The sequence below is a fragment of the Camponotus vicinus genome, unplaced genomic scaffold (assembly GCF_025532165.1).
Source record: "Camponotus vicinus isolate PSW18456_S1 unplaced genomic scaffold, iyCamVici1.0 SCAF_11, whole genome shotgun sequence".
Taxonomy (NCBI): Eukaryota; Metazoa; Arthropoda; class Insecta; order Hymenoptera; family Formicidae; genus Camponotus; species Camponotus vicinus.
Window position 1 is genome coordinate 3,356,479 of NW_028141947.1, and position 21,738 is coordinate 3,378,216.

The 21,738-nt window shown below is 39.8% G+C and overlaps 1 protein-coding gene, 1 long non-coding RNA gene and 1 pseudogene across 2 annotated transcripts in view; all 3 read right to left on the reverse strand.

The window, feature by feature from the left end:
* The window catches only part of LOC145961764 (uncharacterized), an 86,367-nt gene extending 72,039 nt beyond the window's left edge, over positions 1 to 14,328 (reverse strand). The window contains exons 1-2 of the long non-coding RNA XR_014435699.1: positions 14,305 to 14,328; positions 13,804 to 13,938 (exon numbers count right to left, since the gene is read on the reverse strand). This is a non-coding gene — a long non-coding RNA (uncharacterized LOC145961764). The remainder of the gene's footprint in view (positions 1 to 13,803; positions 13,939 to 14,304) is intronic.
* On the reverse strand, positions 314 to 7,475 carry LOC145961490 (uncharacterized). The gene is made up of 2 exons (XM_083081715.1): positions 3,118 to 7,475; positions 314 to 3,044 (listed from the first exon to the last, which is right to left on the reverse strand). The coding sequence occupies exons 1-2, from the start codon at positions 4,194 to 4,196 to the stop codon at positions 491 to 493; spliced, it is 3,633 nt and encodes a 1,210-aa protein (XP_082937841.1). The 5' UTR covers positions 4,197 to 7,475; the 3' UTR covers positions 314 to 490.
* On the reverse strand, positions 9,901 to 11,861 carry LOC145961698 (uncharacterized; annotated as a pseudogene).
* Positions 14,329 to 21,738: the final 7,410 nt, after the last annotated feature.

Below are 21,738 nucleotides of genomic sequence, written 5' to 3' on the forward strand. Positions count from 1 at the left end.
AAAATTGCGGCTCCGACAAAATTTAAAGTAGGCGATTCGGTACGCGTAAGCAAATACAAGACCATCTTTGAAAAAGGTTTCACACCTAATTGGACGACCGAAGTTTTTAAGATTGTCGAGGTGCAGAAAACTAATCCCGCGACATTCATACTCCAAGATTCGCGTGGAGATCCCGTCGCTGGAGGATTCTACGAATACGAATTACAACGCGTCGCTAATCCCGACGTATATCTCGTGGAAAAAATTTTGCGGGAAAAGGGTGATGACGTATACGTGAAATGGTTGGGAATGGATAAATCATACAACTCTTGGATACATAAAAATAGTGTATTATAAATATTTATTAAAATAATATACATATAAACTATATAAATAATTTAATATATAAATATTTAATAATATAAAAATATATAAAGTGTATTAAATATAAAAATATATACATGGTTATGTACAAAATATACAATTAATAATAAATAAAATATACATTTATTTACAATGGTATTCTATAATGTCCCCACGGTAACGTATCGGTGGTTTCGGGTACGATATACCGCTTATCGTCGTACGGACTCAGAGCAATTTTCGTCTCGCAGATCGTGTATACTTGGTGCAGTTTAGATCGTATACACGACTGCTGACGCGTCATTTCAATTTCTTCTTTCAAACACCGCATGTAGTCGTCAAACGTTATCGTTCTCGCAACAACGTTACTCTTGACACCTTTAACTTTCTTCGTGTCCTTTTTTCCATTCACTCGTAACGCGTACATCTTTGCTCTGAGCCCGACGAATTCGGTCATTATGGTACCGTTGTTTTCGTCCTTCATCAGGCCCGGTACCTTTTTATTTACAAGCGGTATACCATACGCATTATCCACTGCATAATCGCTCGTGTCGAATCTGATGATATCGCGCTTCATATTCTCATACACATCCGCGCACTCAATGTGATATATGAGACTATCCGTATCGGTGTACATTACCTGGCATTTGTCGCGATACATTGGCGTCATATACTCGTGATGAAACTCGTACAAACATGTCTTGGATATGTCGAGTATGCACATACCCACGTAAATCGGTTTGTAGAATTTCACCTCGAGTTTGCGCAATTCCACAGCGATTAAGTTTTCTGAAAAAACGCTTCTGCTGTGGAAATTTGGTTTCGCGATCATTGCCTCTGCGCCATACCGACCATCCCACTTTGTTAACAATTTAACATCGACACGATTGCGCACATTTTCCATCGTTTTACCAAACACTGCATTGTTCATTAATTTATATAAATTTTTTTCGAAATCATTTTTAGCCAATGTTCTAAAATGTGTATTTAATTCTATGTAATTTCGAAGCCACGGAGATTGTGAAAACTGTAAAATTCGATGTATTTTTGTTACGCGAAGACCGTGACGCGTACACTGCTGCAGGTTGCGATAGTGTATCACGTAACGCTTCTTATCGTATAGCGTTGCAAGCAGTTTAAATTCCCGCTTGCCAGGTGGTTTGTCGCGTGTCGGGCAAAACGGCAGGTCAGTGTGCGCATCGTGAAGATGTTGCGGGTACTCGAGGTCCACTTCGAGGACATAGCCTGTAGGCGAATCTAGCGTGATGGATGATACATCAAAATTGGTCACATCGTCGACCCATTGAAAATTGGCGTAAGGCAACGGTTGACACATTGCCCATCCGTACAAATTATTTACATCAAAGTACATCAAGTACGATGATGGTTTCGATGGATCGTACGACTCCATGTACTTGTTATTAGCGCGAGCGTATCTACCCGAACATTGACTCAGACCGCCGCGTATACCACGTTCGATGAACATAACCATGTCGATGTCAGTAAGCAGCTCGAACGTGATCTTGGTATGTTTCAACATGGCGTCCCACGTGTATCCGGGGAGAGTATAGTAATACGCGGGGTCGAGTCCGTAACTTTCGATACATTTATCTCGAAAGTTTTCGAAAATGTCGGCTAATAACAAGACATCAATTTTAAGATATAAATCGCTATATTCTCCTAGCGTTCGAATGGAGAATCGCGTCCAGATGTTCTCGGCGTGCGCGTAATCGCTCTCGGATACAGTGTCACCGGTCAAGGAACTGTAAAACGATTCGCGCGGTGGTAAACACGTATCTTGCAACCTCTCTACAGAGTCGATGTATTCGTACGGAAATACACCTTTTCGCGTTAACAAATTGAAATTTTCTGTTGATAAATTTTGAAATTCTGATTTTAAAATTTTGAGTTTATCTTTGTCCAAAAACGATGCCAATTTGTCGAGACTCGATGCGAGAAATTTGAATGAATCGATGAAACGTAATTTTACATGATTTTTTGATTCTTCATCCATACAAACATCTTTTGTAAACGAAATATATTTCTCTTTTGTTATCGGAAGTAACTCGATTTTCCCTTCGAACGATGTGGCTATTTCCTCGATAATGAAATGTGAATCATAACCGGATAAATTGTGAAAAACTATGGGAATACAAAAAGATTCTTTATAATTTAAATTGCAATTTGAGTGTGCTGGACCTCTGTACCGCCCGGTCAGATGGCAATGATCGCGAACGCGTGTATCGTCTTGCACGAACGGTTTTTCGCATATATGACATTGAGTGGCGCTATGGAATTTCTCCCACTCTTCGGACGTCAAATTTACCATGGGGACATTTGTTTTTAAAATATTTTTTACACGTAACGCTAAATTTTTGAGGTCTGCGGCGAACCATGCTATACAATCGGCGCTACGACGCGAATGATATGCCGATAAAGATTCGTCGTATGAACAATGTACATAATAAGCTAAACTAAATACTTGGTGATGTTGATATGCGTTTTTCTCTTCTTCCGTCTTGGCCAGAACGCATTCCAGGTCGGCGTAGACCACAAATGGAAGCCGCTCCTTCCGATTAAAGTTGTTGAACGATAACCACTTGTCCTTATCGCTCGGCAATCGGACAGCGCAATCATTCATCTTTCCACAGTCGACCGTATGCGACTGCAACTTGGTGTCCGAATTAAAATAATGCAGGCATCTGTAAAAGAAAAATTTTTTTAGATTTATATACAATTTGCTACATAACTTATAATTATTCAAATTAAACTTACCGATCGCAGATATATTTTGGATTCTTGTGTTTGCTCAATTGTGAGCTCACGAGCCGGGATAAATTCTTAATCCAAGTGAAATGTCCGACGCTGTTGTCGTCTTCAATGTACAGCAAGTTGATATGCTTATCCCGCTTCTGCTCCGTAAGACGCATCGGGACAATGCTGTTCTTGTCTTCGATGCTGTACACATTTATAGAAATGTCATTGGCAAGTTCAAAATTTTTTATTTGGTTCACAGTCACTGGAAACTCAATGTTCTGGAGATTCAGCACTGTCGTGTAATGCGGGTACGATGATTCCCGATTCGTGTCTCTTTCGGCGGGGTATAGGGCGGCGACCACTGTCCACGCGAAACACGCATTGTCTTTAGATTGTACATTAATCACCGCTCTTTTCAACATAATCTCCCGCGATAATTTGATGTGACACCCCGCACGCATAGGATTATACTTATTTATATTTACAGTTAAATTTAGTATTCGCGACAAAGCCCACCCGCTATCGCGTTCCTGAAACTCTTCCAGAGACGCTAGGGTGGGTTCGATAACACGCCGTTCGTACCACTCGCGTAAATCGGATGTGCGAAAGAGTTCATAGTTTCGCGTATTGATACTTTTGTTGGCGTGTTTATCCCCAGCCACGAATTCACCGTTAAATATAGTGTTCACTTTCACATTACAGTGTTTTTTCATAACGTCCTGCACATGTTCTATCACTATGTCTTTGGCGTCATCGAGAAATTGGCGAGGTTCAATGTGATTATAGTTTATCACCGCACCAGTCGATACGCGACTCTCGAACGCCGTATCAATCTCGCGCCACACAAGTCTATTTTGACGCGCGCTACATCCGGCACCCGCGTGTACGAAACGTCCACGTACCGAATTTTTCAACCCTTCGAGGCGCGCGATCCGAGCAATCAGCGATTGTCGATTTCCGATCGATAATCGCGGTCGCTTGATGCGACTTTGCTCTTCCAACGACTCGATGTATTGGTCGCATCGTTGTTCCCACACAATGTAATCTTCCAGCGAATCAATCAATGTGGATTGCTCTCGCAAATTTTGTTCCTCCATATTGTAACACACTTGCGAAATGCGCTTCCCAATGATAGTTCCGGATGTACTTTAGCAAAATTACTGGCGGGGCGTGCCTCTTGATCATGATTTATATACTGTCTCGTGCATATCATCGAACATTCTAGAATGATTTCATCTTAAAAAATTCCCCGGAATAGCGTGTGCAATTTAACCTTGATAATTTCATGTTTTGTCACGTACATTTGAAAAATCTGATGTGGTTGCATCGGGAGCAGCCGTAAAACGGCGCTTGATTTTAGCACATTTAGCTAAATCTTTGTCTAGGGGTGATGTGCGTTTTAACCTTGGCGGTTAATCTTTGTTCCGATGCACATCTTAACCTTGAAAATTTCGCGTTTTGTCACGTACATTTGAAAAATCTGACGTGATTGCATCAGGAGCAGCCGTACATCGACGCTCGATTTTAGCGCATTCAGCTAAATCTTTGTTCTGATGCGCAATTTAACCTTGAAAATTTTACGTTTTGTCACGTACATTTGAAAAAATCTGACGTGGTTGCGTCGGGAGCAGCCGTACATCGGCGCACGATTTTAGCACATTCAGCTAAATCTTTGTCTAGGGGTGATGTGTGTTTTAACCTTGACGGCATGATTTATATACTGTCATGCATATCATCGAACATTCTAGAATGATTTCATCTTAAAAAATTCCCGGAGTAACGTTTGCAATTTAACCTTGATAATTTCGCGTTTTGTCACATACATTTGAAAAATCTAACGTGGTTGCGTCGGGAGCAGCCGTACACCGGCGCTCGATTTTAGCGAATTCAGCTAAATCTTTGTTCTAGGGATGATGATGTCATCGCAGCCGTATATCGGCGCGACAAAATTTTAGAGGAAATTAAAATGTCGTGTCAGCAATAATCCCCTCTACATTGCAATTTGCGATACTATTTGAATTGATATTAATTCTAATACGATCAGTATTGCATCAATCGCGCGTGTGAAAGGTTCACTGAAGAAATCAACATGAATTTTTACGTTCCGATTCGAAACGGTGAAACTCCACCGTGTAAGAAGCAAAAATGTGACACGTAAGTTTCGATCTTTAAATATTTAATTATTTAATTTTTTTTAAATATTGATCTAATTTATATATTTTTATAGCATTCAGCCTCGTCGTGCGACTCGCATACTTGGAAGAAGATACGCTCTAACCCCAACGTCGTACAAGTATTTGGACATTGGAATAAGCGTTGGAGCTGTGTCGTACGTGGAACTGATTCTCGGTGATAATCGAGGCAATCAAATAGTGTTGCCTTTTTCAACGTGGAATTTGTTGATGCAGAAGCAAGCAGACATTGAACAATTTCTACAATCGACTGCTCTCGCATTAAGGATTGGAGATTTATCGATCGAAATGTATCAATCGAAAATTGTAAAACTCACATTATGTGACAATTCTTTGTACATGAAACCACCGACATTATTACATTTATTTAATTTTGAAAATTGTATCGATCATATGCATAATTGGTTATGCGAGAATACGTATCTCGTAAATGAAAAATTTAAACAATTTGAAACTGTTTTACGACGTAACAATATTACTACTGTATGCGATGCTGTAAAAACGATACGTGATAGTGACGTCTTTAACAGCGAATCATTAATCGATTGCGAATTATTAACATGTGCTGTAAATGATATTCTTTACGATGCGTGCAATAAATAATTATTTTTATTCCATCTATGATTTTAATTCTTTCCTTCCATACGAATAAGAATAGTTATACTTTTCTCAACACGCTCCGCTAAAGATGTAGAGAAATGCTGAGGTAGATGAGACGTGATGCTCTAGTTGGAATGAGACAAAAGATATTAAAAGATATATAATGAAGAGGAGCCTGCGACATTAGAATATTATTTCTTTCGTTGTTCTGTGCTTGTCACAAAGTTGTGGAGAGTGTGTGAGGAAGAAAAGTGAACAAAATTATGTGTATTCCTAAACCATACAAACCGAGGTCCGATCCTCGCTTTTACTCTGATCTCCCGAGAATACACATTGCAAAATGTTTCTGGACCGAATCCTACCAACGTCGAAACCGACACTACTGCAAGGATTGTCGGTACGGATTTTATCGAAATTATGCATTAAAACATAATTATTTCCACGGGTTCTTCGAGGGACCGTTTACACCGTTTAGGTGCTGTCACTGCGGCACGGAGGTAACGGTGATAAGATCTGTCCTAGACTGCAAGGATTGTTACCAGGAATATTGTCATACGTTCCGTACCCTCAAGAGACAAGGATATGATGTAGATAATATGTCCATCATAGTATATAATACTGACCGAATGGAAATATGGAAGATACATTTTTTACCATCTGAACCTCCTAGTATAGAAGAGCAACGAGAGGAGTTGCTGGAACCTTATTACATGCTGCCTACTCAGAGCGAAAATTCGGCGACGCGTAACGAACTCTTCTTTCAAGAAACATAATTTGTAAGTAACTTTCAATTTATAATATATCAAAAGTTCTAAAATAAATTATTAAAAACTATTCAAATGTCTTTTTCTGTTCCAGGAGCGGCTCCACTCAGCCCGGCACATCGACCCCTTAGCATTCTAGGAGCGGCCTCCTCCTTAGCCCGGCGCACTCCCCCCAAATATATTATTCTTATTATTTTATTATTATATTATTATTATTTTTTTTTTAAATTTTAAATTTTATATTATTATATTATTATTTTATTAGACACACACACACACACACACACACACACACACACACAAATTGTATAATACACGCACACATTTTAAAATAAATGTTATATTTAGTATTGAAAAGAAATGTATTTATTTACGCGCCTCTCCTTGCGTTCCCATCCCTTGCGTCTCTCTTGCGCTAATTGTAAGAATTTATCGTTCTCTCTCTCTCTTTCGTACGCGCTATCGTTCTAACAATAAGTCTCGCGTTAGTTGTAAGTCTCGCGATATCTTCGTTCTCGCTCGCACGCGTTATCTTAGCTATTATCGTTCTCTCTCGCACACGTTGTTCTCGCGATATTATAGTTCTCTTTCGTATGCGTTCTCTTCGCGCTATTATCGTTCTCTCTCATTCACAAGCTCGTCGCTATCACTCACTTACCTTTGCGTCGTCCTGCTCCCACCTATGTGGCATCTTATAATGCGTCGTCCTTGTCCCACGTTGACGCCATCCTTGTCACATGTTGATGATGTCACGTGTCATCCTTGTCGCACTGTCCTCTTCACACACTTTACGCTATCCTTTTCCCACACGTAGCGCTATTCTTCTCACACCCGTCCCCCCCACCCGCGCGGACCCCCTCGTCCAACGCTCGCGCCGCGGATCCCCCCTACCCGCGCGGACCCCCTCATCCATCGCGTGACGTCATCATCCCCCGCGTGATGTCATCATCTCCGCGTGACGTCATCATCCCCCGCGTGACGTCATCATCTCCGCGTGACGTCATCATCCCCCGCGTGACGTCATCATCTCCGCGTGACGTCATCATCCCCCGCACGTGACGTCATCATCCCCCGCGTGACGTCATCATCCCCCGCACGTGACGTCACCCCCCCCGTGACGTCACCCCCCCCGTGACGTCACCCCCCCCCCGCCCGCGGTTCCCCCTCGCCCCTCACCCCCCCTCGGAGCCCCTGCGTTAGAAACCTCATAGTCTTACTACTAAAGTATTAAGGTAAGATAATCGAAAAATGAATATTTTACAAGATATTTTACGGTTTATGTAAAATTAAGAAATTATTTCAAGCCTCATAACTCAAAAAGTACTTAACGAAAAGGTACTTAATTATAGTGTTTTGGAAAGCTCTCGAGATGAGCTACAAGAATGTGCAAAAATATGTAGGGTGTCCCATTTAAAAAAATTAAAGTGACCTTCACGTGACATTTTTGCTTATTACTTAATAATTATTGCGAATTTTGCAAAATGATAAAGGACTTTTCTTCTTAATTTGACCCAATCTATCATCACTTTTCGTTTGGTCCCACACGAATCGGACACCCTGTATATACAGGGTGAGCCATTTTAATTAACGCACGCAATTATTTCGGAAACAAAGCATTTTAGAGAAAAATGTTTCAGACAAAAGTTTTATGGTTTCGAGGGAGCCATAAGATGGTATCATTGGTTTGACCTTGAAGAGTTATTTGAAGGTCACATGAAGGTCACCTTCAATTTCTTAAATGGAACCTACTATTTGTCATTGCATACTCTTGTAACTTATCTCGAGAGCTTTCCAAAACACTATAATTAAGTACTTTTTTGTTAAGTACTTTTTGAGTTATGAGGCTTGAAATAATTTCTTAATTTTACATATACCGTAAAATATCTTGTAAAATATTCATTTTTCGATTATCTTACCTTAATACTTTTATGTACAAAATAATGAAAGGAATCAATTGGTGTAAAGAAAACACATAGTTGTTCTTAAGAAAAAATATGGAATTGTTAATTGCAAATTACATATTTTTTCTTCAAAACAACTATGTGTTTTTTTTACACCAGTTGATTCCTCTCATTATTTTGTACGTAAAAGTATTAAGGTAAGATAATCGAAAAATGAATATTTTACAAGATATTTTACGGTTTATGTAAAATTAAGAAATTATTTCAAGCCTCATAACTCAAAAAGTACTTAACGAAAAAATACTTAATTATAGTGTTTTGGAAAGCTATCGAGATAAGCTACAAGAATATGCAATGACAAATAGTAGGTTCCATTTAAGAAATTGAAGGTGACCTTCATGTGACCTTCAAATAACTCTTCAAGGTCAAACCAATGATACCATCTTATGGCTCCCTCGAAACCAAACAACTTTTGTCTGAAACATTTTTCTCTAAAATGCTTTGTTTCCGAAATAATTGCGTGCGTTAATTAAAATGGCTCACTCTGTATATATATATTTTTTTTTATATTACGGGGAATACATCTCTTGTTATTTTAGTACTTAATTCTACGTGCCCTAGCTTAATTAACATATCTCTAAAGTTGTAGTTTCCTCCATTATGTTCGTTCTGTATCGTCAGCTTGACGAGGGCCGCTCCCCTTCCTAAAGGAAGTACAATGTTGATCCAGCCGGTGTGACCTTCGGCTAGGAGCCGGCAAAGTTCTTGGGTTTTCTCTGGCCATATCGTCGAGTTATCGGGTGATCCTGTGTAGGCGAGCCCACACGCAAAGGCTTGCCAAGGCAAGTCTCGAAATCTATCTTCCAGGTGATAGGTTTCGTGCATTGGTCGCCATGTTGACCAACCGTGGTCGCCTAGACGTACTCTGACCATCCCCGACGCCTGGCTGATTTTCTCTATCCATCCTCGCCGCCAGCCGTTACCCTCTTTGACTACGACGTCCATTTCCAACTTTATGTCTTCCGGGAAGCAAATCAGGAACTTGCTCCGTCTTGACATACGGAGGGCAAGTTCCTCTTCCAACTCCTGAAGGTCCTGGTCACCGTTTTTCAACCGGACCCAAAATAATAGGGGAGACACGACCCGGAGGATAAAAACCTCCAGCCGAGATCGTGTAAGGCTTCCCGTGTCAATGGCTGCTGGTTCCATTTTTCTATAAAAGAGGTTAATTTGTCTTATCATTTGCGACTTTTCCGCCGATTATCTATTTGAATTTTATGGAAGATAACGTTGACAGAAGGCTGAAGAGAGGGGATAGCGGTTTGTAGCGGAATGCTTAAACCTTCATTCCCTGAGTTGTAGAGTATAGGTAGAGTTCTCTTTATCAGAAAGAGATGGATAAATACGGTCTGAGGATCTTTCAGTGTCAGCGGGGTATTTATTCTTTTGTGGATTCTCGAGTGGAGCGGATGGTTTGTTTGTTGACGGTGGTTGCTTTAGTTTTAAGTGTAATAAGAGCTGAGTGAGAGAATCCCAGATGGCTCCAAGCAAGTATATGGACCAACCATATACTGTATGCAAAGCGTAGCCATGAACTAGAGTATCTAATATCAATTTAAAAATTCTAACGGATAGATATATTCCCATTATTCCAGCACTGATGTTTCCGAAAATTAAAAATCTATTCCAAAATTTTTCCCAGATAGGGACGGCGATTTTTTCTATTGCGTCCTTGTCTAAAAGATTGGTAATTGAACCTCCCTGTAATGATGTAGGTCTTCCCATTATTCCCCTGGCGATGGTGTTAAGTACCGCAGGCCTCTCGGCAGGGAACATAATATGGTCTTTTAGATCTTCCAGATCGTTTTCGCTATATATGCCACTAGTGGCTAGCGAACCAGTGCTAACGTACTTCCAAGTAGGCTTGGTTAGAGGTTTCATAATGGCAGTATTGTATCTACTGGCTTAGGCATAAGTTTATACCATGAATCTCTCAGCAGGTACATTGCGGGTGCAAATGCGTTGCATGCAGTTTGTATCCCCTGACGCAGTAATACATGCGTCTGCGGTGTCAAAAAGAATGTTCGATTTCCCCTTAATACAGGAAGTTGATTGTAACAATATTCCGTTTGAGCAAGTCTCACCTCGACAGATACGCATTTTACTATGTGGATTATCTCACCGGCTAACAGCGCCATATATCCTGGTCCTTTCATTAAATAATATGCAAATATATCAGGCAATTGAGTTGCTATGGCTAAGGCGTTTCGCAATAATTGTTGCTCCAGATTACATTGTTGTAAAAGTATATTTCTATATAATTCACTTATTTGTGTACGTATGTGTCTTTCTACATACACGAATTTAGAATTCATGTATGTGAAAATATCAAGATTTGATACTTTTGATTGTTTTTTAAAGATTTCAATGCCAGGTGATGCTTCAAAAATTATTAATTTTGGATGTTCGGTACGAATTAGAGTATAACCACAAGTAATATATTTCCCTCGGCTGGTTAATGCGAATATAGTGTTTTGTGCTGTTAACGAATAAGCTACTTGTGATTGCTGATTCATGCTGTCAATTATCTTGTCAGCATATCCTTCATATAATACGCCATAGCTAGAAAATTTGCAAGTATCAGCAGGTACGGGATCCCAGAAGGTATCTCCTCCTTCTATATCTAAACAACTTGTAGCGCTGAGTTCACACGCTACTCCGGATCTGAGGTGTACTTTGTTAGTATTTATTTTTACGTCGGCTACGTAATCTTGGAGAGTAATCTTAATACTGCCCAGTACAATGACGTCCGCCCATGTTCCATATGGGTCTGAATACGCGCCTCCGGAGCACGATCCTTCTGAGTCGACGTGACCGGCTAATATTATAGGACGTGTCATGGTTTGATTTGATTTTAATCCAGTTATGTAAGTTCCTGACAATTCATAAGTTCCATAAGTGTGCATACGACGGCATGCTTCACGAGAGGTTTCTTGTATAAATGAATATTTGCCGTTAAAGACATCCATGGTGTGAGAAAACATCCCGCATTTCTTAATTAAGCGGTCGACTTCAATTTTACATTGTATTAATTTCACAGAGTCAAATTCGTTAATTTGAAGTAGTTGAATATAAATTCGGCTTGAATTCACGCTTTGCTGGGGAATATCACATTCTTCGATGTTTAGTAATGATAGGGTGGTGAAATTAGCGGACGCTGAACCACAATCGTAGCCTATTATTCCATGGGTGAATTGTAAATTCACGAGTAAGAATGTTAACGTAGCTATTCCTCTGGGATCCATCTGCAAATTTTTCTTATATATATAATGATATAATTAACCTATCTATTTATCGTTCATTTACGTCGATTAACTATTATATTTATTATTTAGTTACTACCTAACAAAGAATATTACGTGTATACATATATATATATATATATATTTTATTTTATTTTAATTTTTATTTAAATTTTTTTTTCTTCTTTCTTCCCTCCCCTTTTTGTAAGGGTTTATTATTATTATTATTATTATTACTATAAATATTATTATTATCATTATTGTTTACTCTCTTGATGGTTTGATGATTTATTAATAGGTTTAATATAAGAAATTCGCAACCGATTTGGATGTACTATTCGGCTGTTCTTTTTTATTTTTATCCTTACATTATTTTTATTTAAAATTTCTAAAATTTCATGAAGGCCTGCGTAATGGTCGCCGAATTTTCCCGGTTTCGGGCCCTTTAGTAAAAATACCTGATCTCCAGGTTTAAAGGTTTGAGGATTGATTTTTCTGTCATAATATTTCTTTGATCTATGAGTAGATATGGGCCACTATGGTGCGTCAAAACAAACCCCCACCACTCGGCCCCTGGCGCCGTGGGCGTGACCGGCTGAAGTGGAGGGAGGCGTTCTGATTGGTGGAAACAATACCCCACTTCCCGAAGTCTCAATTTTGATTGGCTTGCACCATAGTGGCCCAGAGTTTGATTGGCTTGCACCATAGTGGCCCAGAGCTGCGATTGGTCGACGCCGGCTGTGTCGCCGATTTATCAAATTTTTATTTCCCTACCTCCACGGTACTAGACTCGAAGAAACAATCCTCCTCCCACTCCAGCTCTGGCCCACCTGTATAGGGTTCCGAGTCAAATTCCCGTTACTTAGCCCTTAGTCGCTCTTGCTACGTCTTGGCAGAACGAACCCCTCACCTACCGACTTTCGGGGGTAGCCGGTATATGTCTCGAGGAAACAATCCTTACCTCCCCACTCCGTCTCGGGGCCCGCTATGGAATATCGAAACAAGCCCCTCCGCTCGAACGGTTCATGACGCGCTTTATCGGAAAAGACAAAGTCTCGGCACGAGACAATAATTATAATTAGACTACATTGCACTACAGAGGTAAAAAGATGAACATGCAGATGATCGAACGCGAGGTGAGGTGTTATAAAAAAGGAAGAAGGGAAAAGCTAAAAGTATTAAACACGAATTAAGATAAAAAATTTTCACATTTATTAATATTTTTCAAAACTAGCCATTTTTTAATAAAATTTTTGCTTATTATTAATATACAGAAATATATACAAAGAAGAATTATATTTATATTGTTATAAATTTTACATTTTTCTTATGCTACTTACAATATTTATAATTCTATTTTTTAAAATAAAATCGGAAAATGCGCGAATTTTATTTAAAAAAGAAAGTCACCCAAGAAATAAGAATATTGTTATACCGCCGCATATCCGTATGGTAGCGAATATCTGCTATTGATACATCTACGCTTTACTAATACCGGCGCACATATTTTTGTTTCACTTCGCGTAATAATTTCATGAAACGCCGTACGTCGAATCGCAGTACGTCTGAAGGCATCGAGATATTATAAACGTATGATAAATTGGTCAGCGATATCGAGACCACCGGCGCTCTGTGCTAACGAACTTACGAGTCTCCAAATATCTAGCTTCATAACTCAAATCACGCGCCGGACGAAAATATATACCCGCAGAACCATGCGATAAATTCGGTAAATCAAACGATATTCCTACGTAAACGGTTCGCATGAATTTAACGCATACGCGTGAATTTCGCGAAACGCGTTTTCTAACGAGTGATATATATCGACGCCTTCAGTCAACGGTCGTATCGCGAAACTCGCTTCTCTACCGATTACTCGGAATCTTCCAAATTGTCGCGCATTTTCCGATATTAAATTTACAAAGTTAAAATTATAATTTCCGACCTGTTGCTGAAGTTGTTGCTGTTGTTGTTGTTGTTGTTGCTGCTGGTACTCATGCTCCTCTTCCTCCTCGTCCTCTTCACCCTCCTCAGTCACGGATGAAATATTTTCCGAGCGGGGTAACTCAGCTACCTCCCCCTAAGTCTCCTCCTCCTCCGCTTTTTCTTTCTCCTCATTGCTGCGGGAGAGCGTTGAATTTTGTTCGCCGTCAACACCACCTCCGTATTGCACTATTAAAAATAAAAAACCGTATAAATTATAAAATACTATTTTTATTATTTTTATTATTTTAATATTTTTATACTCGAATGTAATCCGTACTTTGAATGTTATAATACAACGAAATAACTCACCTTTTTAGCAATATTCGTTGTTTTTTATTCTGTTACTAATATTCTGGGGAATAGCTAATCCCCCAGCGATGAGTTTCTAAAAAAAAATTAAGAATTTGTTGGATTAAATTCGAGCATAAAAATATACCGAAAAATAAATTAATAATGTTACCTTCTCTGGAGGGAGCGTATACATTTTCCTCTTTTCCTTCATCCCTCTCTTCTTCCTCTCTCTCTGTCTCTTCTTTTTCTTCTTCCACTACTACTTCACTTCTTCCTCTTCCTGCACTTCTTCTTCTTATTCCCCGCTCTCCTCTGGCTCTTCTTCATTAATCTCCACTCTCTCGCGCTCCTCCATCTCTCGCAGAAATTCTAATAATATTTTAAGATTTGAATATTTAATATTATAGAAACAAAATTTAAAAAAAGTTTTAAAAATACTTTTATATTCGGATTTTCGTTTTAGTATATATTTTACATCATCATCTTACCTGGCGAGAATACTTCGCTATCGGGGCTGCTGACTGCGTATGTGATGTCGGCAGCGTCATCGTCCATGTTTTCCTCGCCGTCGTCGTCGTCGTCATCGTCAAGAACGACGACGGGAATCGCCGGATTTTCCTCGAGTAATCGCGGTCTTCCTGAAATGTAGAATATTTTTTATTAATATTAATTATTATTTTTATTACTACCGAACAATCTATCCGAGAAAAATTAGCACGCGTTTTTATTACGTGCAAACTTACGTGAAGGACCTCGGGTTCTTCCTCAGCGCGGCGTCTACGCGAAGGTCGCACCATCGCTGTTCTCGCGGGATTATTGTTTCCTGTGATTAATTAGTAATTAAATATTTAACTTTATAATCGCGATTTTTTGTATTTTTTCATCGAAAGTAAAAATAAATAAAATAAGTAAAATAATTAATTAGTTAAATTATTAATTTGAGTTCGGACACTTTGTTCGATTTCTTCATAACTTCCGTTAATTGTGAGTTTTATAATTTCACAATCTATGTACGATGAGGGAAGTTTTAATTCTATTTCGTTTATTATATAGTTAGCACATGTATTGACAGTATCAACGATATTAATTAATTGCAACAAATGCATATCTACGTATTTTATAATATTTTTCAAGCCTAGAAAAGTAACTTTCTGCATCACGATAGCGGTGTTATAAGTTTTTCGTTTCTTCAACGGAGGTTGTTCTTCCTTCTCGCTATTAGTCGCGGAATATTCGGTGGTTTCCTTGTATGCCACTAGAATAGCCCTCGCGCCATAAGCGCTGGTAAAGTTGATGGTGATATTGTTAATAATAATCGGATTTAATCCCCCCGTTCTTTTTTGATCCTCGTTCAAATACTGCCTCATATGATCCATGCAGACTTGAAATTGCTGCCACGTGTCGGAGTCGAGACAAATCCCATCGGCATTATTGCTCGTTAATTTAACAATTGGAACGAAGCAGTCTTCCTTCGTCGATTGCAATCCCACTTGTATCTTCTTAGTGAAGGATGAATTAAGTCCATATGTTGTTGATAGCAACAAATGTCGATTTCTTCCACCGTTGCCGATTTTATTGTCTCCATTTCCCGGCTCCTTAATATCGCAAACGTGCGCGGATTTCACAAAACTGGCTATTTCCTTCGTTCCAGCCATTACTATTAACTTTCGAATGTACTATGTAAAAAATAGTCACAACAACGATAGCGTATTTGCGTAGAATTATTCTTCTTCGCTCGAGGCTTAACTTCTGTTAATGACGGAATTCGAATGAATTTTGTCCTGAGGTTTGTCCTCGCGTTTATATTACTGCTTCTCCCCCCTCAAAAAAAAAGTCTAAAAAAGAGTGGGGAGAAAATAATATGCGCAGAAGTGAGCATAAATGCGTGTTCAAACAAAATATTTTACAATAATAAAAAAAAAAATATGGAGAAACTTCTATAAACGTTTCTAAAAACTTTTAAAAATTTTCTCTAAGCTATATCTCGGTGATTCACCATGGGAAAAATAAGAATATTTTCCATATCTTCCTAAATTATTTAGAAAGAGAATTGTTTTCTTAATCGCTATTGTAAATATAGCGGGTCTATTTTAATATGAAAACCATCGATGGTTATCTTAAGATTAGATTATTTTATTGGATGTCTCTAGTTTTTAACGTGCGTTTAGGCTTTTAAGAATCTCTAGATATTATTATATCACGGGGGATAGTGTTTGTCTGAGTCAGCTATCGGTTGATTCATACAATACGAGTATGTACAGGTATTTTGTAATTTAGACGATACATCGATTTAAAATATATTTTCCAGAATTTCAGCATTTTATTTTTACTATAAGCGTATATGGAGAATCAATTATGAGCTCATTAGCGTTGGTGCTCGTGAAAGTCGCTGATACGAGCCTACCCTCCCACGAATACACTTACTCGCGGTCGCGCACCGTGTATCGGGTAATCGGCGGTGCTTTCCGCTCGCACGCGTAACAGAGAACGCTAGCTCGAACACGCGGCCGACGCGGATGGGGCCCCCAGTGAATAAGCTTATTTTCTTCTTACATTCCCGCAAATAATATTCGAGGAGCATTTTTTACTTAGGTTATTGTTGTTAAATATCATCGTTTACTTTTTTATTTATGAGATTGTTCCTAAACATGAAATCGATTATTTTGTGTAATGGACGTGCGCTGGAAACATCCTTGGACGTCGATCGTCTGCGGTCCTACGGGATGCGGGAAAACAATTTTCGTGAAAACATTTCTTCGACATTTATCCCGCATGTCCGATGTCCGATTCGAGAGAATTTTATTTTATTACGCCGAGTGGCAAGATGCGTATCAGTGCTTACATTGCGACACGGGCGAGAGAGAAGAAAAGTGAGAGCAAATATAGTGATAATGCTTTAGTAAAAACGAGGAAAAATATAATCAAATTTCACGAAGGGTTACCGCGCCCGGAAGATTATTCTAACGATCCGCTTTCTCCGAAATTGGTGATAATCGATGATCTTATGAGGGAATCTTCGTGCGACGCTATCGTGGATCTATTTACCAAAGGAAGTCATCATAAGAATTTCAGCGTTTTACTCATTTCGCAAAATCTTTTCCATCAGGGGCGTGGGCAGCGCGACATACCTCTCAACGCGAATTATGTAGTAGTTTTCAAAAATCCGCGCGATCGCGCGCAAATTCGTCATTTAGCACGTCAGGTATATCCCGACGATCCAAAATTTATGGAAGAAGACCTCCTGTATACGAACTAAGTGATTTACAGGGCGAGGTTATAGACGGGATTATTTACGAGCAAGAATTAACACATGTTATTAAAGACTTGCGAGAGGGAGAATTTATCGTAGACCGTGTGATAAAAACCAAGGGACGAGGTAACAATAAACAATTACTAGTTAGTTGGCGGGGATATCCTTCTAAATTCGATTCTTGGATACCAGCCTCGAGTTTAATATCAAAATGAGAGGGGAAGAATTTTACATAATCCTCCCGAGCAATAGTAGCATGCGATACTTTCCGGAAAATAAAACGTGTTTCACCACTGAATTACCTCAACGTAAAGTATAAACTTAAGTGGTCGTTGGGAAGTAGCGCTCACGGAGATCCAGTTTCCGTGTAGCTTTTTACATATACGCCCTGGAGAAGGTACATTACAATTCCTCAATGTTAGTAGGAACAACGAAGAGATAATTCCTGTAGACGATGCCGAAGTACCGCCAAGCGTTTATTCAAGTATACACGATATTATAGAAACGATGAATTACGCCAAATTGGTAAACTCGCATATCGTTTGGGAATTAAAAGTCGGAGGTAGAGTTGTTGAAACTTTCTTGTGTAGAAGAGAAATGCGACATGGTCCATTACGTATATTTTTCCGACAAACTTTGTGGAATACTCGGTTTTGATATAGACGGTAAAAAACGTTCACACTTACTTTTCCCGTCATTTCTTTTTGCTCTCGAGGATGATATCGAGTATATAATGGCCGACAAACCAGCTAGCTTGATGCGAGGCATTCCCGACAAACTTTTCGTCTACTGTGACATTTGCGAGCCTTATATCACAGGTGATGTACAATCGCCTCTTTTTCGAATAGTCGCACTCGACGCTCAAAATGATTATTCGTTTGCATCTAGCCAGATAAGCCATTTTTCGCCCGCACAATACATCGCTTTGCGTCAAACATGTTTCCGAACAATCGAAATAAATATAAGAGATCAACAGGGGGAAGGTATACCATTCGAATTCGGAACGTTGACTGTGACTTTGCACTTTAGACGTATCAATTAGATATTATAAAATACACGGAATCTGCGAAAAAGAAAAAATGCTTTTATTATTATTATTATTAATGGACTATTACTCGGTATATCGCGACGAATTACAGAACGGCGGCGGTCGCGGCGGCGGAATTCCGCGAGTTTTCGTCGGATCGCTCTATCAACGCGGTTACGGAATCGGTAGTTTTCTCGGGGGATTATTCAGACGCGTACTACCATATTTAGGTAAAACCGTACGAGCTGTGGGGAAAGAAGCTTTACGAGCCGGTGTTAATGTAATCGAAGACGTCGAAAACAATACGCCATTTAAGATAGCGGTCAAACATCGTTTTTGAGAATCGCGAGACAAACTCGAGAGAAAAGCCAAAGAAAAAATAAGTAGTCTAATGAAGGGCTCGGGATATAAGTCTGATGCGAAAATGCATGTAGCTCAGTTCCCTTTTGTCGGGCTTGATAATCACATCGCACGATCCGCAATAACATCGGCTCGTAAGCGACGACGGACGAGTAAGAAAATCAAAGCGGCTGGGAAAAAAAGAACGAGTACGAAAGCACAGAGAAATAAAAAGAAAGAGAAAAGTCATACGGTTGTGAAAAAAAGACTTAAGACGTCTGCGAAACGACGTAAAATCGATAAAAAACGTACCGTATTAGATTTATTTTCTTAAGCGGTTATATTCGAAGCATTCTAATTTAACGACGGTGGTGACCGACGGATGACAGCGAGCAATTTGCGATAAAGAAATATGTCTTTTCTTCACACGCATTCGAGCGAGTGTTTAAAGAGCGAACTCGATCCCTTCTCTCTACCACCTACGCAAACTAGCATCGAAAGTTCGCAATGGATTCATTACAAACCCGTGACCTTTCTCTCTCGGGCGACTCGCCGATAGAATTCGTCATCTCCGGATATGGAGAAGAATATTTGGATATCACGCACACCATGCTGAGTCTTCGTCTACGTGTAGAAACAAACGCCGATTCCGCGAGACAGGCTTCAGGAACAAGCGCCGAAAGAATAGCCGTAGACCCCGTAAATCATTTGCTTCATTCTATCTTCAATCAAATCGACGTGTATTTCAATCAAAAGTTCGTGTCGCCTCCAAACAACGCTTACGCGTACCGAGCGTACATAGAGGCGTTGTTAAATTATTCTTCACCCGCAAAAACTTCCCATCTAACTTCCTGTTTATGGGACATGGATGCACCTGGACACATGGACGATCTGTTGGAATCAAATCCCGGCAATCCCGCTCTCGCGAGACGCGCTCGTTACATTTCCGGAGGGAAGGCGTTACATCTCGTAGGACATCTCCATTGCGAGGTTTTTAATCAAGACAAATTTTTAATTTACAAAAGATTCGTTCTGTCTCATGGAAAGTAGCGGAACAGCGAAAATTCATATTCTCGATGCTACCTTGCTCGTCAGAAGGGCGAAAATAAGCTCGAGTTTGTTACTCGCGCATGCTAGAATGATGAGTAAAATTATAGCCAAGTATCTGCTCACGAGAGTCGAGGTTAAAACATTCATGATTCATAGCAGTGTTATGGGTGAATCGTTAGATAATGTAATATTTGGTCACCTACCGATGCGAGTAATAGTCGGTTTCGTTAGTAATAAAGCGTTTAACGGTGACAGAAAATTAAATCCGTTTAATTTCAAAAGTCTACGGAATAAATTTCTTTTCGCTGTACGTCGATGGCACGCAAATTCCCAGTAGACCTTTGCAACCAGCTTTCTCCGTGGAGGAACCGCTTTACATGGAAGCTTATAGACGCTTTTCTCGGGAACAGGTATTCATTTTTGAACGAAGGAAATTCTATAAGCAGAGACGATTATTTCAAAGGATATACTTTATTCGCTTTTGATCTTACTCCCGATCTATCCGCTAATTACGCTGGACATTGGAATCTCGTCAAACATGGTAGTTTACGATTAGAAGTGCGATTCGTAAAGGCACTTTCTGAGATGGTTAATTGTATTAATTATGCCGAATTCGATAATGTCATAGAAATCGACTCGTCTCGTCAGATCATCGTCGATTTTTCAGGGTAGGTTTTTTATCATCATCATCATCATTGGCGAGACAGCCCTTTGTGGGCCAGTGCCTGCTCCAGCTTATGCCTCCAAGTTTTCCTGTTCAAAGATTCGGTCCTCCAGTTCTTAGCCCCGATTGTGGCCGCGTCGCGATCAACATCGTCCAACCATCTCAGTCTCGGTTTGCCCCGCCGTCTAACCCCATACATCCTACCGTGCATGATCTGTCTCGGGGGGTAGTCTCCGGCTGCTCTTTGCACGTGTCCGACCCACTTGAGTCTCTGGATCCTTATGTGGGATATGATGTCGGGGGAATTATATAATTCATACAGTTCGTCATTGAATCTTCTCCTCCACATTTCATTTATGTTGATTCCTCCAAAGATTCGTCGAAGTATTTTTCTTTCAAATGTACTAAGGATGTTTTCATTCTTTTTGCTCAATGTCCATGTCTCGCATGCATAAGTGAGAACTGGTTTGATCAGCGTTCTGTAGATTTGGATTTTGGTTTTTCTGCTGATGAGTGGGCTTCTTAGATGAGTGTTGAGTCCATGGGAACATCTGGATGCCGTTATAATTCTCTGATTAATTTCTGAGCTGATATTATTCTCGTTGTCTATGATCGTGCCAAGATATTTGAAGGCGTTGACTACCTCAAAATTATATTTTCCTATTGTTTCTGTGTTCATTCTGATTGTTTTTGTCCTGGAGGTCGTTGAAATGAGCATTTTTGTCTTTTCCTCATTTATTTCGAGGCCCATATTTCTAGCGGCATTCTCAATTTTGCAGAATACTTGTTTAAGTTCATCGATCGATCTCGCTATAATATCCACATCATCTGCAAATGCTAGGAGCTGACTTGACCTGTGAAGGATTGTGTTCTCCCTGTGGGCTCCTGAGTCTCTTACCGCCTTTTCTAAGGCCAGGTTAAACAAGAGGCATGCCAGTCCGTCACCTTGTCTCACCCCCCTAGTTGTCTCAAAGACTTCTGATACTTCGCTCTGGATCTTTACCCTGCATGTTGTTTTTGCCATTGTTGCTTTTACCATCCTAATGACTTTTGGCGGAATCTGGAGTTCGTTCATCGCTTGGTACAGTTTGGTTCTTATTATACTATCATATGCAGATCTGAAGTCAATGAATAGGTGATAGGTGTCCATATTGTATTCTCTTGTCTTTTCCAGTATCTGCCGCAGTGTAAATATTTGGTCGATCGTCGATCTTCCTGATCGGAATCCAGCCTGGTACGTCCCTATGCATTTTTCTGCATAGGGGCGTATTCT